The following is an 18,116-nucleotide window of genomic DNA, read 5'->3' on the forward strand; positions in this document are numbered from 1 at the left end:
ACTAAACCTTATTTTTATAATCTATGCTTAGACAGGAACTAGTATAACTACTGGGATTACAATAAGGTTACTGAATCTTTTCAGGATTTCTACAAATCTGCAACTGTACCCATTTATATCCGAACACAAGGTATTAAATGCAATTCAAACATTATCACCTCACGTCCCTTAGCTTAGGAACAATGTTCATCATTCTAATCTGTCTTCAAAAGCTCTACAGAAGAACTGGATCTTTACTGCTCACCAAAACAGTCATAGGGACAGAATCATCCTTATTTTCAGGTTCAGTTAGGCATTTATTTTAACACAGTAAAGTTTAGCAAGACTAACATTCAGACTATGAACATTACAGCAAAAAATGCACATAACTTCTGATAAAAGACTCAAGAAATAGCAAGATCCTATAATTCTAATTACTTCATGTTTGATGTAACCACTCATTGTTTTTTGGCTATTATTATTATCTATTCCCAGCTTAAATTCTTTATTGTCTAGTCCAGAGTTTCTCAACTAGGTTCAGTGGAACCGTAAGGTTCTATGAGAAGTTGCCAGCCATTCCATGTGAGACTACTTCTGGGGGGAGGGGGAGGAGCTCATATAAAGTTGACCATAGATATATCACTTGATCTCATCATACAACAAGAGATGTGTATAATCGCTTAAACTGTTTTTCACATGGCATTCTATTCTGCCAGTCAGTCCCTAGATCAGAGTCTTAACAGAAAATAAGAAGCTAATAATATAATCTATCTGCTACAATTCGCCCACAACTTCTACTAATGAAAGCCACAATAACTGTAGTTTTGCAGAAATTACCATATGATATAAGTATCCTTAAACATTCCAGTTTTCCATATTGTGCAGCAATAAATAAAGGTGTGATCCCAAAATCATCTACAGACTCTTTGTTGGCTCCTTCATCTAGGAGTAATTTCAATATTTCAGAATAATTCTAAAATGGGGAGAAAGATAGGTTGTTAAATACAGCTATAGAACTGAAATCTTTCCACTTTGGTTATTATTTGTAGCCAGTTCCTTGGTCCCTTAAAGATAAATTCAGCTGATGCTAGCCCATTACAATATTGCCAATGAGAACAGAAAACACACAATGGGATACAGACAAAATATAAGCCAAAACAGATTTAGAGGACTGCCATTTTATAATGCAGCCTTTTGTTTCTTGTAACATTTAATTCTGCTCAAGTAAAAGACTGATTTACTAAAGAGTTTTTAAAGCAGTTCTCAAGGGAGAAAAAACAACAACAAAATGACTCTATAAGGTTTGTTTGGCTTTTTTAGTCTTAAAGGCTAGATGGATATAAAGATAAATGAGAAATGAGCTAGTTTTGCTATAAAACCTTAAAAAATCAAAGCAATAGAATAAATCAAAACAGGATTTGAGTTTTACAGATGTGGGATGACTAAAAGTCTAACAATCTCTCAGGAAGATCTTAAAGACATACATGGTAAATATATAAAGGCATTAAATGAAAGGGATTTCATCAAAATTGTAACTTCCAGTCAAAAAGTCCCCATTACTTAGAATTCTCACTGGTTTAAATCCAGAGGTATTTCTGCACCATTTTGCTCATGCAGTGGGGCTTTTCTAATTCGTCCTTCACCTTCCCTTAACAGCTTCTTCATTCAAAATAGCACAGGATCAGAAACAAAGGGTTGAATCAAGTTCACTTGTGCGTGAATATATAGATATTACAGTTGATTTCAACAAGATCTGTCCGCCACAACCCAAAGAAGTCATTATAAAAACGATTACCATACTTAGAACTGTGGAATATAAATGTAAATGTCAAAATGCAGTCTACTACACCAAAAAACGAAAGAGATGGAGAGTCTATCTGAGGAACCATAGGCTGGTGCTCACTTTTTAAATACCAAAACCTATGTCATTTTTTTGATGGTCTCGGTGTAATGGGACCAAATAATTAGTTCAAGTGAATTATTGTTCAATAAGAGATTTATGACCCATATTACATCTGATAATTTCTTGAATATGCGTAATACTTTTATTATTTAAAAAGTATATACTCTCTTCAGCTTTTGCCATATTGAGGATGATCATTTGCATTTAAACTGAGTTTCCTGTACTAACTGTCACAGATCAAAAAGTAAATGGCTTGGAAAAACTATACAAACCTGTTCTTTAAAGAGAAAAACTTTTATTCACATGGAAATGAAATTATGGATGTATAGCTTACCTGAAAAGCTGCCTGGTGCAAAGAATTCCATTCAGACCAGCAGTGGGATCCATTAAGATTGGCTCCATGTTGAAGAAGAAGCTTAATCACGTTAGTATGTCCTTTTTCAACAGCTTCAAAGAGTGGGTTAAAAGCTATTATTATTATACACTACACAACCCATGCCCCTCTGGGTCATCATTTCAGAGATATTTTCTTACCTAAACAGAGAAAAAGAATGACCAAGGGCAGGCAAAAAAACAGTGGGAGCAGGAGCAATTTCCAACTTCCTGCCAGCTTCCCCATTGAGTTTCCTTGTAAGAATCTGGCAGGGAGTATTGGAAATCTTCCTTCCTGCCTTCCTTCCTTCCTTCCTTCCTTCCTTCCTTACTTACTTACTTACTTACTTACTTACGCTTAGAGCCTTACTATTTAAAAATTCATGTCTGTTATGAATTTGTCTGACTATTCAGAAATATAGCAGATGTCCTTCTGAAGATATGCCTGTTGGTTCACAAGAAAGGGCTTTTTTCTTTTTTCTATATTGCTCCCACGCTATGGAAAGCATCCCTTTGGCAGCTGATTTTGACCACCTTATATTATTTTAAAAGTCTTGTTTAAGATTCATCTTTTGTTAGGCTTTCAGTTAACTAAAAAAAAAAAACTAAAAAGAGATATTAATTTATCTTCCTAACAGCATGTCATAGATCTCATCTCTGGCAACAAATACAATTATTATTCAGTAGTTTTTCATTCATGCGAAGGCAGTTTTGGAAACATCAGCATCACTGCAGTTATTATTCTGTAGCTTCATCAGCAATTCAAAATCAGATAGCAAGAAGATTGAAATATCTTGCATATACTGTATATATGAAATGTGTAAACAGACCAAAAACATATTCAGAGAATACTTTTCTAAAATGAAAAAAATCTTGAATGCTTATATTATCTGTGCTATTCTTTCCTACAAAATGGAAGTGAAACCTTTTTTTAAAAAATGATGAAAATACTATATGCACTTAAAAGCCAAGTAGGTTCTGTGGATTGCACCCAATATTCAATTCACTAGTAGAAATTTTATAACTGGAAAGGTTCTTTTTATTCTATTCTCTCCAATACAGGAAATTTTACCAAGATGGATGATCCTCCAGATCAGAATTGAGACAGGAGATACAGAATGGGAAAAAAGAGAGAAAATGATATACACAAGTAGCACATGTAGGATATTTATTTATTTATTTATTTATTTATTTATTTATTTATTTAGCTAGCTATCCATCTTACTGCAAGGTGACTCTGAGTGGTTTACATTATATATCTAATGTATATATGTCTACTGCAATATAAATTCATAACTCTAGGAAAAGAAAGATGGATCTTAGTGGATCAGAGGAATGCTGTGGATATAATTTACTTGGACTTCAGTAAGGCATTTGATAAAGTAGATCACAACCTACTACTTGGCAAGATAGAAAAATGTGGGGTAGACAGCATCACCACCAGATGGATCCGTAGATGGCTGACCGGCCATACTCAGCGTCTGGTCCTCAATGGAACCACATCTACATGCAGGGAAGTGTGTAGTGGGGTGCCCCAGGGCTCTGTTCTGGGCCCAGTGCTCTTCAATATCTTCATCAACGATTTGGATGAGGGGATAGATGGGGAACTCATCAAATTTGCAGACGACACCAAGCTGGCAGGAATAGCCAACACTCCAGAAGACAGGCTTAAGATACAGAAGGATCTGGACAGACTTGAACATCTGGACAGACTTGAACACTAACAAAATGAAATTCAATTCTTACCTACATTTAGGTAAGAAAAACCAAACACACAGGTATAGTATAGGGGGTACCTTGCTCAATAGTAGTAACTGTGAGAGGGACCTTGAAGTCCTAGTGGACAGTCATTTAAATATAAGCCAGCAGTGTGCTGCAGCTGCCAAAAAAGCCAACAGAGTGCTGGGCTGCATTAACAGAGACATAGAATCAAGATCACGTGAAGTGTTAATACCACTTTACAATGCCTTGGTAAGGCCACACTTGGAATACTGCATCCAGTTTTGGTCACCACGATGTAAAACAGATGTTGAGACTCTAGAAAGAGTACAGAGAAGAGCAATAAAGATGATTAGGGGACTGGAGGCTAAAACATATAAGGAACGGTTGCTGGAATTGGGTATGTCTAGTTGAATGACGAGAAGGACGAGGGGGGACATGATAGCAGTGTTCCAATATATCAGGGGCTACCACAAAGAAGAGGGAGTCAAGCTATTTTCCAAGGTGCCTGAAGCCAGGACAAGAAGCAATGCATGGAAACTAAGCAAGGAGAGAAGCAACCTAGAACTAAGGAGAAACTTCCTGACAGTTAGAACAATTAACCAGTGGAACAACCTGCCTCCAGAAGCGGTGAATGCTCCAACACTGGAAGTTTTTAAGAAGAGACTGGACAGCCATTTGTCCGAAATGGTATAGGGTTTCCTGCCTGAGCAGTGGGTTGGACTAGATGACCTCCAAGTTCCCTTCCAACTTTACTATTATTATTATTAATACTATGAAAAACATGCAGCAAGGAAAATTACAGTGAAAAAATGGTGAGTAGGGATTGAAGATATAAGGTCCAACAGTGGTAAATGCTTCTAATCAATAAGTTAATTTATAAATTGTGGAGGTTCATTACTATCCTGAAAAGGTGGAAAACTTTAAAAGGCATTGTTAAGAACAGCATTTTTAAAAAAACTTGTATGATCTTAAAAAGTTGAACAAAGGAAGAACTGAGAATATATTATTTCTTTCCAGGTTTTTGCCTGATTATTGCACTGCCAAGGCAGTTTCTATTTCACATTAAGCCAAGAATTTGCCTTGATCACTTTTAATTCTCCATGCAGATTTAACTCTCCCACAGATGTATTAACTCCAAAATCCAAAATCCTCACACATGAAGAAAATGCAAAGTCAGGAACTCTTTGAAAATAGATTTTATTGTGGCTGAAACCAAGTAACAACTAAAGCTACCACAGTAAAGAGAGGTTGGACAGGATTTCTAGAAGTAGCCAAGTTCAATTGAGAGCCTATGGTTTTCAGGCTGATTTCAGAGAACTCTTGAATTGCTTTGCTCTGAATGGAATTTTGAAAAAGAGGTTTCTCTTTTCAAACAAACACAATGCTCTTTTTTATCATTTGAAACAAAAAAAAAGATATCAAAACATCAAACTTCCTTTTAATAAATAATTTGAAACCCAGGCATGTTTTACATAATTCAAGACTGACTAGTATCTACATGAAGTATAAAATGAACCTTTGGGAGTTTATTTTTTTATATATATATGTATGTATGTATGTATGTATGTATGTATGTATGTATGTATGTATGTACGTATGTATGTTTTCTGAGGTTTTCGCGGGTGTTTGTATGTAGGTCTTTGGTTATTCGGGTTTTCTCCCGCGTAAAATTGGAAGTGTCTTGGCGACGTTTCGACGAAGTCTCATTCGTCATCTTCAGGCTGGTGCTTTCGGCTTCGTGCTTCTAGGAGCAATGTGTGGTTGTAGCTGTTTCCTCCTTTTAACTGCCAGTGGGGGTATCAACTGATTGGATGAGAGCTTGGCTGTGTTCTGATTGGATGGAGGTGTGTTCTGATTGGTTAGGAGCTTGGCTGTGCTCTGATTGGCTGGGGGGGTTGGCTGTGCTCTGATTGGCTGGGGGGTTGGCTGTGCTCTGATTGGCTGGGAGAGTGTTCTGTTTGGGTGGGGGCTTTGTTGTGCTCAGGTTAGTCTGAGTTGCCGGGGGTTTAAAATGGTGAGCTGCATTGCTATTTTTTGGCTTCGCGTTCGTGGTCGTGCCTCATCTTCATGGTGGGTGTCAGTTTGCTTCATGTAAGGATTGGAGGGGTTTAAAGTGGCTAATGATGTAGCTGTGGTCTGGCTTCTGGTTTGTGGTTGTGCCTCATAATCGGTGTGGCTTTGGGTTTGCTTTTTGCATGGATGTGTGGTGGTGACATCCTGTGTGGTTTTTGTGAGTGTGGGTCTGGTGTCATTTTTTGTGTTAGGGAGTCATTTGTCAATAAGGGCAGGTTTCCAAATGGCTGGTAGGCGGGAGGTATCATCTCGTTTGTTCATGCTGTGTGGGCCTTTTTCTATCTCGATGGCTTCTCTGATTATTCTGTTATTAAAATGTTCCGTTTTGGCGATAGTTCTGGTCTTTTTAAAGTCAATTTCATGTCCTGTGATTTTAAGGTGTTGGACCAGGGAAGAAGTTGGTTCCTCTTTTTTGACTGAGTTTTTATGTTCTTCAATGCGTGCACTTATTCTTCTGTTGGTTTGTCCGATGTATGTGGTGGGACAAGTGGTGCATGGGATTTCGTATACTCCTTGATTTTCTAATTCAATTTTATCTTTGGGGTTTCTAAGGATGGTGGATATTTTTCTGTTTGTGCAGAATGCTGTTTTGATGTTGTGTTTGTGGAGGATCTTACTGATTCTGTCTGTGGTGCCTTTTATGTAAGGGAGGAGGGCTTTGCCATTTTCTTGTCAGAGCACAGCCAAGCTCCTAACCAATCAGAACACACCTCCACCCAATCAGAACACAGCCAAGCTCTCATCCAATCAGTTCATACCCCCACTGGCAGTTAAAAGGAGGAAACAGCTACAACCACACATTGCTCCTAGAAGCACGAAGCCGAAAGCACCAGCCTGAAGATGACGAATGAGACTTCGTCGAAACGTCGCCAAGACACTTCCAATTTTACGCGGGAGAAAACCCGAATAACCAAAGACCTACATACAAACACCCGCGAAAACCTCAGAACACACACACACACACACACACACACACACATATATATATATCCATCGTATTTTATAAATTAGATCATCACCACAGCTACATTGCATTGATCAGCGTTCTGATTTCTAAATTGGGGAATGAATATGTGTTTGCTTTACTGTAACTTTGAGGTAAAACAAGAAAAAGAATTCTATTATGCCTACTGATGTACAGCAATATTACTCTACACTAATCAGCTAGCAATGTTGATATTGGGGATAAATTGAAAAGTCCTGTATAAAGAACATTCTAATCTATAGCAGATCATTGCAACCAGCAGAAAATCTCTAATTACTTAAGAAACAATTGTTCACAATACAGAAATATAGTTCTAGCAGGTTAATTCTAGCCTATGGGCTAGAATTCAGCTTGACAAGCATTGAAAGTAAAGAATTATTAATTCTGAAGCTAGTGTGGCTAATGAGGCTTTTTTCATTCCTGGCAACCTCCAAACTGATTGTTTTATTTCCTCTGCAATAAATCTAATTGTTTAGCCAAAGATCAGAGTGATAACAATAAAACATTAAGACATAATGCAAACATATTCAAAGACAGACACCAATCCAAGCTGCACTGAGACAAATTCTATTCCTTTGAGAGCACATAATCACTCTCAACACCACTACACCTCTATTCATTACTGATGTCCTGATATTTTTGCAACCTATCCAGAGACCAATTACACAATTCTGAGTTCCAGTAAAGGATTTCTTCCTTAGTCAAAGCATCATTGAATTTTTGAAACAAGTGCTGCAATTTATAAGAGTACACTGAAGTCTAAGATGTTTAAAATCAATTCAACATTTTGCTGCTCCTTGGATAACACTGACACCTACCGGCTCATTCATAGCAATTGGTTCCTCCCTATTTAAAAGATTGTCATTTCCATTAGTCCTGTGACCATTGTTCAGTTATTGAATAATCCTCCAAATGTTTCACAACCTTACCTTTCCAATACAGTCTTTGGGAGTAAACCTTGGTGTATGGGCCTAAGAGCTTAAATGAAACACTTTTTCTTCCCTTTCAAAGCAGCTAAAAAACTAAATGACCAATAAAATTTTGCCCATTTGTACAAGGAACTGGTAATTGATGTTGTAAGGAGGCAGTTTTTAATAAGGAATCCAGCAGAGATATACAACTGTTCTCATTTGGAAACCAGGCACCTCTACCTCAGGAAGAACAAAACCCTCTAACTAAAGAAATAAAAGAAATAAAAGAATTGAAACAAAGAATAACTGAGCATCTAGAACAGCACAAAAACAACAGAATAAGGCTACCTGCATTGAAGCTTGTTCCAAAGAAACAGCTAGCACAAGCATTAAAAGATGCAAATACTGCAATAGCAAGTATAAGAACCAATTCACTGCAAGAAACAAACCAATTAATGTACAGCACAGCTGCAGTTATAACAGAATACCTGGGATGTAAAATCAACAAAAAAGAAAAACAAACAAACAGTGCACTACAAAAATGGAAGGTTAGACTAGAAAATAAGATCAGCAAGTTAAGATCACATGCAAGCAAGCTAGAACAGATGAAAGAAAAGAAGCTGAAGAACAAGACGACCAAAGAATACCTAATCAAGAAATACCACTTAGAAACAAGGAAGATCAAGAAAGCACTGGAAATAATAAAGCAACAAATAACAGCTATAGCCAGGAAAATCAGTAGATATAAAGCTCGAATTGCAAACTATAGGCAGAACCTCCAATTTCAATCCAATCAGAAACATTTCTACCAATCCATCAATGGAGAAACTGCAAGGAATCAGTCATTACCTGACAAGGAAGAAACAGTGCAGTTCTGGAAGCAGATATGGGATAACCCAAAGAAATACAACAAGGATGCGGCTTGGTTAAAAGAGGTGGATGCAAATAAAACAGAAGTTGAAATGAAAGAACTAGTAATAACAACAAAAATGGTAGAAAAAAGAGCAAGGAAAATCAAAAATTGGTCAGCACCAGGTGAAGATGAACTGCATGGGTTTTTGTTGAAACATCTAACTGTTATACACCCACTCATTGCCAAGCAGTTCAACAATATACTACAGGGAGGAGAAATTGAAAAGTGGCTAACAACTGGGAAAACCTACCTAATAATGAAAAATCCAGCAAAAGGGGCAACACCAGGTAACTACAGGCCAATTACCTGCTTACCAACAACTTTCAAATTACTAACTGGTGTAGTAGCTGATGCAGTGCAACAGCATCTAGTTGAAAACAATCTCTTTCCGCCTGAGCAGAAAGGAAACCGCCCCAATAGCAGAGGAACAAAAGATCAACTCCTAATAGACAAAATGATCTTGGAAAACTGCAAGAGAAGTAAGACCAACCTGAATGTGGCATGGATTGACTACAAAAAGGCATTTGACTCTCTGCCACATGATTGGATAATAAAGTGCCTAGAAAGAACAGGAGTCAGTAGAAACATCAGAAAATTTGTGCAAAGATCGATGGCACAATGGAAGACACAGTTGCAGATCAATAGTGAGAAGCTGGGAGAGGTTAATATCAAGAGAGGAATATTTCAAGGAGATTCATTATCACCATTACTATTTGTTATTGCACTGTTTCCTCTGTCAACAATACTGAATAACTCAGGACATGGCTATCAAACATCAAAAACATCTGCCAAACTATCCCATCTCCTTTACATGGATGATCTGAAGCTGTATGGAAAAACATCATCTGAAATAGAATCGCTGCTCAACACTGTCCGTATATATAGCCAAGATATTGTAATGGAGTTTGGCTTGGACAAATGTGCCACACTTACTATCAAACAAGGAAAAATAGTGAAAACTGAAAGAATCAAGATGCCCCACGAAAATAACATTAAGAGTCTGGATGAGGAAGAGTACTACAAATACTTGGGTATCCTTCAAGCTGACAACATCAAGCACACTGAAGTCAAGAAAAAGATTAGAGGTGAATACATCAAGAGAGTGAAGAAGATCTTAAGGTCCAAACTCAATGGAGGAAATACCATAAAGGCAATCAACACCTGGGCAATCCCAGTCATTAGGTACCCAGCTGGAATAGTGGACTGGACTCAAGCAGAACTAAAAGCAATGGATAGGCAGACCAGAAAAATAATGACAATGAATCATGCCCTTCATCCACGAAGTGACATTGATAGACTTTATCTACCAAGGCAAATAGGTTGGCGTGGAATGCTACAAGTACATCAGATGGTTGAAGAAGAAAAAATGGCTTTGGAAGAATATCTGAAGATCAATGATGAAGATGCACTGAAATTAGTATATCAGGAAGGCTTACTAACTACTGGAGAGACCAAACTGGCCTACAAGAAAGACCAAATGAAGAACAGAATAGAGGCATGGGAAGACAAGCACTACATGGCCAATACATGAAAAAAATAGCTGGGAAAGCAGATAATAATAAAACCTGGCAATGGCTAAGAGCAGGAAAATTGAAGAAAGAGACCGAGGGACTAATTCTGGCGGCACAAGACCAAGCCTTAAGGACAAATGCATACAAAGTCAAAATTGAGAAAACAGCAACAGACAGTAAGTGCCGCCTATGCAAAGAAGCTGAAGAAACAGTGGACCACTTGGTAAGCTGTTGCAAGAAGATTGCACAAACTGATTACAAGCAGCGGCATGACAAAGTACAACAATGGTGCATTGGAAGATCTGCAAAAAATATCATTTGCCTGTAAGCAAAAACTGGTGGGATCATAAAATAGAGAAAGTCATAGAAAATAATAAAATTAAACTGCTCTGGGACTTCAGAATTCAAACAGACAAGCACCTGCAACATAACACCCCAGACTTAACAATTGTCGATAAGAAAGACAAAAAAGTCTGGATAGTGGACGTGGCAGTGCCTGGAGACAGCAGAATAGAAGAGAAAGAACTGGAGAAGATAACAAAATACAAAGACCTACAAATAGAAATAGAAAGACTGTGGCAAAAGCAAGTAAGGGTAGTACCAATAGTAATAGGCTCCTTGGGTGCAATCCCAAAACAACTGGAGCACCAGTTGAACACCATTGGCATTGACAAATTCGCTATTAGTCAATTGCAAAAGGCAGCCTTACTAGGAACTGCTTCCATCTGTGACGATATCTGGAATACCATCAAACATCCACATCTGCCTATCCCAGGTCCTTGGTAAGGACTCGATAGGTAGACAAAATGCCAAATCCAGTCTGAACATCTGGCTGACTGTGCGATGATCCATAATAATAATAATAATAGTAATAAACTGGAGCACCACTTGAACACCATTGGCATTGACAAATTTGCCATTAGTCAATTGCAAAAGGCGGCCTTACTAGGAACTGCTTCCATCTTGCGACGATATCTGTAATAATATCAAACATCCACATCTGCCTATCCCAGGTCCTTGGTAAGGACTCGATAGGTAGACAAAATGCCAAATCCAGACTGTGCGATGATCCATAATAATAATAGTAAAGTTGGAAGGGACCTTGGAGGTCATCAAGTCCAACCCGCTGCTCAGGCAGGTAACCCTATACCGTTTCAGACAAATGGCTGTCCAGTTTCTTCTTAAAAACTTCCAGTGTTGGAGCATTCACCGCTTCTGGAGGCAGGTTGTTCCACTGGTTAATTGTTCTAACTATCAGGAAGTTTCTTAGTTCTAGGTTGCTTCTCTCTTTGGTTAGTTTCCATCCATTGCTTCTTGTCCTGCCTTCAGGTGCTTTGGAAAATAGCTTGACTCCCTCTTCTTTGTGGCAGCCCCTGAGGTATTGGAACACTGCTATCATGTCCCCCCTCATCCTTCTCTTCGTTAAACTAGACATACCCAATTTCAGCAACCGTTCCTTATATGTTTTAGTCTCCAGTCCCCTAATCATCTTTGTTGCTCTTCTCTGTACTCTTTCTAGAGTCTCAACATCTTTTTTACATCGTGTGACCAAAACTGGATGCAGTATTCCAAGTGTGGCCTTACCAAGGCATTGAAGAGTGGTATTAATACTTCACGTGATCTTGATTCTATCCCTCTGTTAATGCAGCCTAGCACTGTGTTGGCCTTTTTTGGCAGCTGCAGCACACTGCTGGCTCATATTTAAGTGATTGTCTACTAGGACTCCGAGGTCCCTCTCACAGTTACTACTATTGAGCATGGTGCCACCTATGCTGTACTTGTGCATTTGGTTTTTCTTGCCTAAATGTAGAACCTTACTTTTTTCACCATTGAATTTCATTTTGTTAGATAGCGCCCAGTGTTCAAGTCTGTCCAGATCCTCCTGTATCTTAAGCCTGTCTTCTGGAGTGTTGGCTATTCCTGCCAGCTTGGTGTCATTTGCAAATTTGATGAGTTCCCCATCTATCCCCTCGTCCAGATCGTTGATGAAGATGTTGAAGAGCACTGGGCCCAGAATAGAGCCCTGGGGTACCCCACTACACACTTCCCTCCATGTAGATATGGTTCCATTGAGGACCACATGCTGAATACGGTTGGTCAGCCAGCTACGGATCCATCTGGTGGTGATGCTGTCTAACCCGCATTTTTCTATCTTATCATGTAGTAAGTTGTGATCTACTTTGTCAAATGCCTTACTGAAGTCCAAGTAAATTATATCCATAGCATTCCTCTGGTCCACTAATTTTGTCACTTGGTCAAAGAATGCAATAAGATTTGTCTGGCATGATCTCTTTTTTACAAACCCGTGTTGGCTTTTAGTAATGACTTGGTTTGCCTGTATGTGTTCGCTGATTCGTTGTTTGATTATCTTTTCCAGAATCTTCCCAGGTATTGAGGTCAGGTTGATAGGTCTGTAATTTCCTGGGTCCTTTTTTTTTCCTTTTTTGAAGATGGAAACTACATCAGCTCTTTTCCAGTCCTCTGGCAGTTCCCCAGTGCTCCAGGATCTTTGAAAAATATAGTTCAGTGGTTCTGAGATCACATCTGCCAGTTCCTTGGGAACCTTGGGGTGTAATCCATCTTGGTCCTGGTGATTTGAACTTGTCTAGGCTGGACAGGTGCTCACTTACCATTTTCTTGCCTATCTTAACTTGTATTTCTATTTCGTTTTTTATGGCACTATTTTTGATAGGTTGGTCTGTTTTTTCCCTTTGTGTAAAGACAGATATGAAAAACAAGTAAAATAGTTCTGCTTTCTCCCTGTTGCTTGTCACCTTCTTGCCACTTTCACCCACTAATGGATCAATCGTTTCCTTCACTTATTTCTTGTTTTTTACATGTTGAAAGAAGCTTTTTTTGTTATTTTTGACTTTGATCGCAAGCCTTAGTTCATTTTGAGCCTTAGCTTTCCTCACTTCATCTTTGCAGGCTCGGGCTATTTGCTGATATTCTGACTTAGTTATGTGTCCCTCTTTCCACTTTCTATACTTGTCCGTTTTATCTTTCAATTGATCAGAAAGTTCTTTATGCAGCCATGCTGGTTTCTTTTGAGAGCTGTTATTTTTCTTCTTTATGGTATTGTGCTAGACTGGGCCTTTATTATCTCACTTTTCAAAATTTTCCAAGTCTCTTGAGTTGTTTTCCCCTTGAGGATTCTCATCCATGGAATCCTTCCCAAACCCTCTCTAACTTTATTGAAATTAGTTCTCTTGAAGTCGAAGACTCTAGTTTGACTGTGTTCTATTGCTTGTGCTTCCATAATGTTGAATTCCGATATTGCATGATCACTTCCTCCCAAGGTTCCTATGGCTTCAACACCTTCTATCATTTCATCTCTGTTAGTGAGAATTAGATCCAAAATGGCTAATCCCCTAGTTCCCTTCTCTACTTTTTGGGAGACAAAGTTCTCTGCTAGGTTTGTCAGGAATCTGTTTGATCTTCCACTTGGTGCAGAGTTTGTCTCCCAGTTGATGTCAGGGTAGTTAAAGTCCCCCGCTACTATTGTGATGTGCTTCCTACATATCTTAGTTAGCTGACTAACAAAAAGTTCATCTATTTCCTGTGTTTGGTTGGGTGGCCTATAGTATACACCTATGGCAATGTCGTTTCCCCCCCCCCTTTTATATTGAACCATATGCATTTAGGACAGTTTTCATCATTGTTGTGCTCTATTTTTGTAGAGATGTAGTTATTTCTTATATAGAGAGCAACTCCACCTATTCTTTTATTTGGTCTGTTTCTTTTAAATAATTTAAATCCCTCTAGCTGTGTGTTCCATTTGTGGGTTTCACCCCACCACGTTTCAGTAATGGCAACAATATCATATCTGCCCTCATTAACCTGAATTTCCAGTTAGCCCTGTTTGCTGTTCATACTCTGTGCATTGGTGTGTAGACATTTGAGTCCTTTATGACCGACCCTGTGTTTACTTCCTACATAACCTGTGTGGTTCCTGAGTTCCCCTAATGTCTTACCACCTATTTGGTTAGTGCACTTTGTGTGGCACTCGCTATTAAAAGCTTGATTTTGCTTGACAGCAAGGTTGATGTTCATGTCCACACACACGTCTATGTTACATGCACTGTTAGCCCTATAATTTTTAGATTGCCGGGGACAGGGATGTTCTGTATCAGTTAGCTCATTGTCCCCGCTGTTTAGTTTAAATATTCCTCCAGAAAAACTATGAATTTATAGCCAAGTAACTCAGTCCCTTTTTTTGATGGATGCAAACCATCTCTTTTGTACATTTTTTCATTGGACCAGCTGCTGACATCGTGATTAATATATCCTAAACCTTCCCCTTTACTCCACTCCTTTAGCCACATATTGAATGGTGCTATACGCTGGCCTTTTCCATTTTGGTCCTTATACACTGGTAAAACCTCTGAAAAAATAAGCCTATAGCCTATTCTGCTAAGTTCCTGCCCCAGGCTCTGGAAGTCATTCTGCACAGTGAGTACATCTTTTTGGGAAAGATCATTCGTGCCAAGATGTACAACAGCCTCCACATCACAGTCCTTGCTGGCATTCTTATTTTACAAATACGCTTCTTGTCCCTACTGGCAGTAGCACCTGGAAGACACCTGACCTTTTTCAAAACCTCTGTGTCCTTTCCTAAATTTACATCCCTTATAACTGAATCACCAACCAGAAGGTGGCTTCTCTTTTTTGGGTGCCTTTCTGTTCTTGCATTTGCCATAGTTGGATTTGTATATCCTGCACAATGATAAAGGAAATAATCCAATAACAGCTATATATGCAGTATATTCGAGAACTATGACTAACTGAAACTTTATATTAATATAAAGTAATGATGGCATTTTTGTTATTTTTATATTTCTTTTGGTTTATACCAAACTACACAACTAGAAGAATTAAAGTGATGATGATCAGTTATGAAAAGAAGAAATTTGAAATGTCTACATTTGAGGATTTTTTTTCTCTGTGTAATCTCTTAAATGTTTGGTAACAGTATACTCACCGAGAAATAAGGGTGTGGTGGCATCATGAGTGAGCTCATTAGGATCAGCACCAGATTCTAGAAGAGTAGCAGTACATTCCAGGTTTCCTCTACTTGTGGAAAGATGTAGTGGACAAGTACCCTCAAATGTTTTGGATCTTATGTAGTTAGCAGATGGTGCTGCAAAGCATAACATAGTAAAATGAGTAAAAAAAATAATACACAAAGAGAAGCATTTAAAAGTGCCATTTTCCACCCCTCCCTAGCTGCAGTTATCTACATAAATAAACAGAATCACAATATGGTGGCAAAGCTTGTGTTTCTCACATAAAAGGTTCCAGTTCACATCTTCATCTAAAACAATCATAATTTGCTGTTGTTCCTAGGAAGAAATTCTAACTCTTGGTCAATCACTCTGAACTACCACAAGGCAGCTTTCTATTGCTAATCTAAATATGCAAAAAAGGAGAATTTTTTTTTGGCTGATCTACCTCCTGCCTGCTTTTTCTTGAGAAAGTAAAGACAGCCCTTTACTAGAAGGCAATCCCTTACAATAGTAATAGCACTTAGAGTTATATTGCTTCACAATGCTTTACAGTCCTCTCTAAGCAGTTTACAGAGTCATCATGTTGCCCCCCAAAATCTGGGTCCTCATTTCACCCACTCAGAAGGATGGAAGGCTGAGTCAACCTTGAGCTGGTGAGTATAGAACTGCCGAACTGCTGGCAGCCAGCAGACAGCAGAAGTAGCCTGCACTATTGCATTCTAACCACTACACCACCACAATGCCAATTTAAGACACAGTATTGCATTTTAGCTGTTTCCTTTCTGTAATATCTTTTCTACATAAGATCCAAAACATTTGAGGGTACTTGTCCGCTTGTTACAATTACTATTTTATAGCTAGAAATAGTACTGAAATATAATGAAATATTGGACTTTGATATCCAATATCAATAGATGTCTCTAAGATTCCATTATGGCCCCCAAAGTTAATTCTTTCTTTATCACTTGTGGGCATTTAAATACCTTCTAAACAGTTCCTCAAATAAATAAGTAAAAGGTGCTCCTTTTAATAATTTGCTCCTCCACTGTAGTGCCATAATAATCATCAACCACAATTTTGCATCCCCAACGAAGGAATAAAGTGTGGCTTCCAGAATACACAAGTTTGTCTACTCCTATTCAATATTTATTAAATTTAAATTTAGCAAAAGTCATTATGCTAAAAATTCTCTAATGAAGAAAATAATTCAAGTAATATACTTTGGTTTTTTAAAAGAGCCTGAGAAGAAATCATTTTACTAATAGGATAAAGGCTTGATTTGCATGTACCAATAGCACTTAGCAATAGCACTGTAAGGACCCACCCCACTTTGCATCTTAAGAAGACAGAACTCTTGGAATAGTTCTTCCAACAGGAATCCTTTATTAAGAGAAAATGGTTGCAGGCATGCTAGACAGGACTTGGGGTCCAAGCTCTCCCATTCAAGGTTTTAAGGGGTTCCCCAGTAGTCCCACCCAATCAACCCCCCTTCCCAGTGATAGTTTCAAGTATCACAATTCCACCCCGTTTCTTCTTTCTTCCGTCTGGATGGAGACTTCAGATAACTACATGAAAGGCAAATACTCTTCTTTGTTAATGCTAATGTTCTCTGGTGTTAACGCTTTGAGGTTACAATAGGTTACAATAAACACACATTCAGCATTCAGCTCTTTGAAGTCTACTGAAGGAAGTGAGGGCCATAAAGCCCCTTTGTTCTCCCCCTTCTCTCCCTCTTATGGCAGAATCCAAAGAAGGCAGAATTGGGAGTTTCTATATTTGATAATTAAAGATGAAATATGATTGGATTCTGACATCCGGCCCCTCTTAAAAATAAGAGAGATCCACCTGAAAGAAAACACAAGTATAAAATTTAGTCAGGCTTGTTAGGATACTCTGTGTGAAACTTCTTCAATAGCTTCGGGGCTCTGACATGACGTTTATGGACCCACTCATTTTGTGAGGCAGGGAGGTGTTTCCAGGCAACTAGGTACTGAGTTGTTCCATGATATCTCCTAGAGTCAAGGATCTCTTTTATTTCGAAGTGTTGTTCCCCCTCCACCATGATTGGAGGTGGTGGGGGGGGGATTTTTGGCCGTAGAGGTGACTGATGCTCTCTTTTCAGCAAGCTGCAATGAAAAATTGGGTGTATTTGCCTGAGATTTTTGGGTAACTCTAATTCTACTGTTACTGGATTTATGATTCTTTTAATTGGAAAAGGTCCTATTTATTTTGGTCCAAGTTTTTTACAGGGCTGTAGGGACTTTAGGTATTTTGTAGATAAGTACACCATCTCTCCTATAATGAATGGTGTAGGCTCAACCCTTTTTTTATCGGCTTGTGTTTTGTAAGCCTGCCTAGCTTCATCTAGTGCTTTTCTGACTATTGGCCAGGTGTTTTGTAATTGTTCCATCCATTCTTTCAGCGAGGGGATCGTTGGTTCGTTTGGGGTTAATTCTGGCATGGGGTTGAAACTTTGACCGGTGGCTATTTGAAAAGGAGTGTAACCTGTGCTGGAGTGGACTGCATTATTGTAGGCAACTTCTGCAAAAGGGAGTAAGTCCGCCCACTCGGTCTGCTGGAAACTAAGAAAACATCTTAAATATTGCTTAAGTACTGAGTTCATTTTTTCAGACCCCCCATTTCCTTGAGGGTGGTGGCTAGATGTCAGTCCCTGAGTGGTTCCTAAGAGGGATAAAAATTCCTTCCAAAATCCAGACGTAAATTGCACCCCCCTGTCAGAG

The 18,116-nt window shown here is 38.6% G+C and overlaps 1 protein-coding gene across 9 annotated transcripts in view; it reads right to left on the bottom strand.

The window, feature by feature from the left end:
• ASB3 (ankyrin repeat and SOCS box containing 3) overlaps positions 1–18,116 on the bottom strand; it is a 79,555-nt gene that overhangs the window by 26,097 nt on the left and 35,342 nt on the right. For all 9 annotated transcript variants that reach the window (XR_005556831.1, XR_005556832.1, XR_005556833.1 and 6 more), the window contains 3 exons: positions 15,351–15,509; positions 2,217–2,329; positions 817–952 (listed from right to left, as the gene is read on the bottom strand). Coding sequence is in view for 6 of the 9 variants with exons in the window: in XM_039344315.1 (XP_039200249.1) it covers positions 817–952; positions 2,217–2,329; positions 15,351–15,509 (408 nt within the window). In the remaining 3 variants the exon portion in view is untranslated. The remainder of the gene's footprint in view (positions 1–816; positions 953–2,216; positions 2,330–15,350; positions 15,510–18,116) is intronic.

The sequence above is a fragment of the Crotalus tigris genome, unplaced genomic scaffold (genome assembly GCF_016545835.1).
Source record: "Crotalus tigris isolate CLP2741 ecotype Arizona unplaced genomic scaffold, ASM1654583v1 scf7180000017903.3850313, whole genome shotgun sequence".
Taxonomy (NCBI): Eukaryota; Metazoa; Chordata; class Lepidosauria; order Squamata; family Viperidae; genus Crotalus; species Crotalus tigris.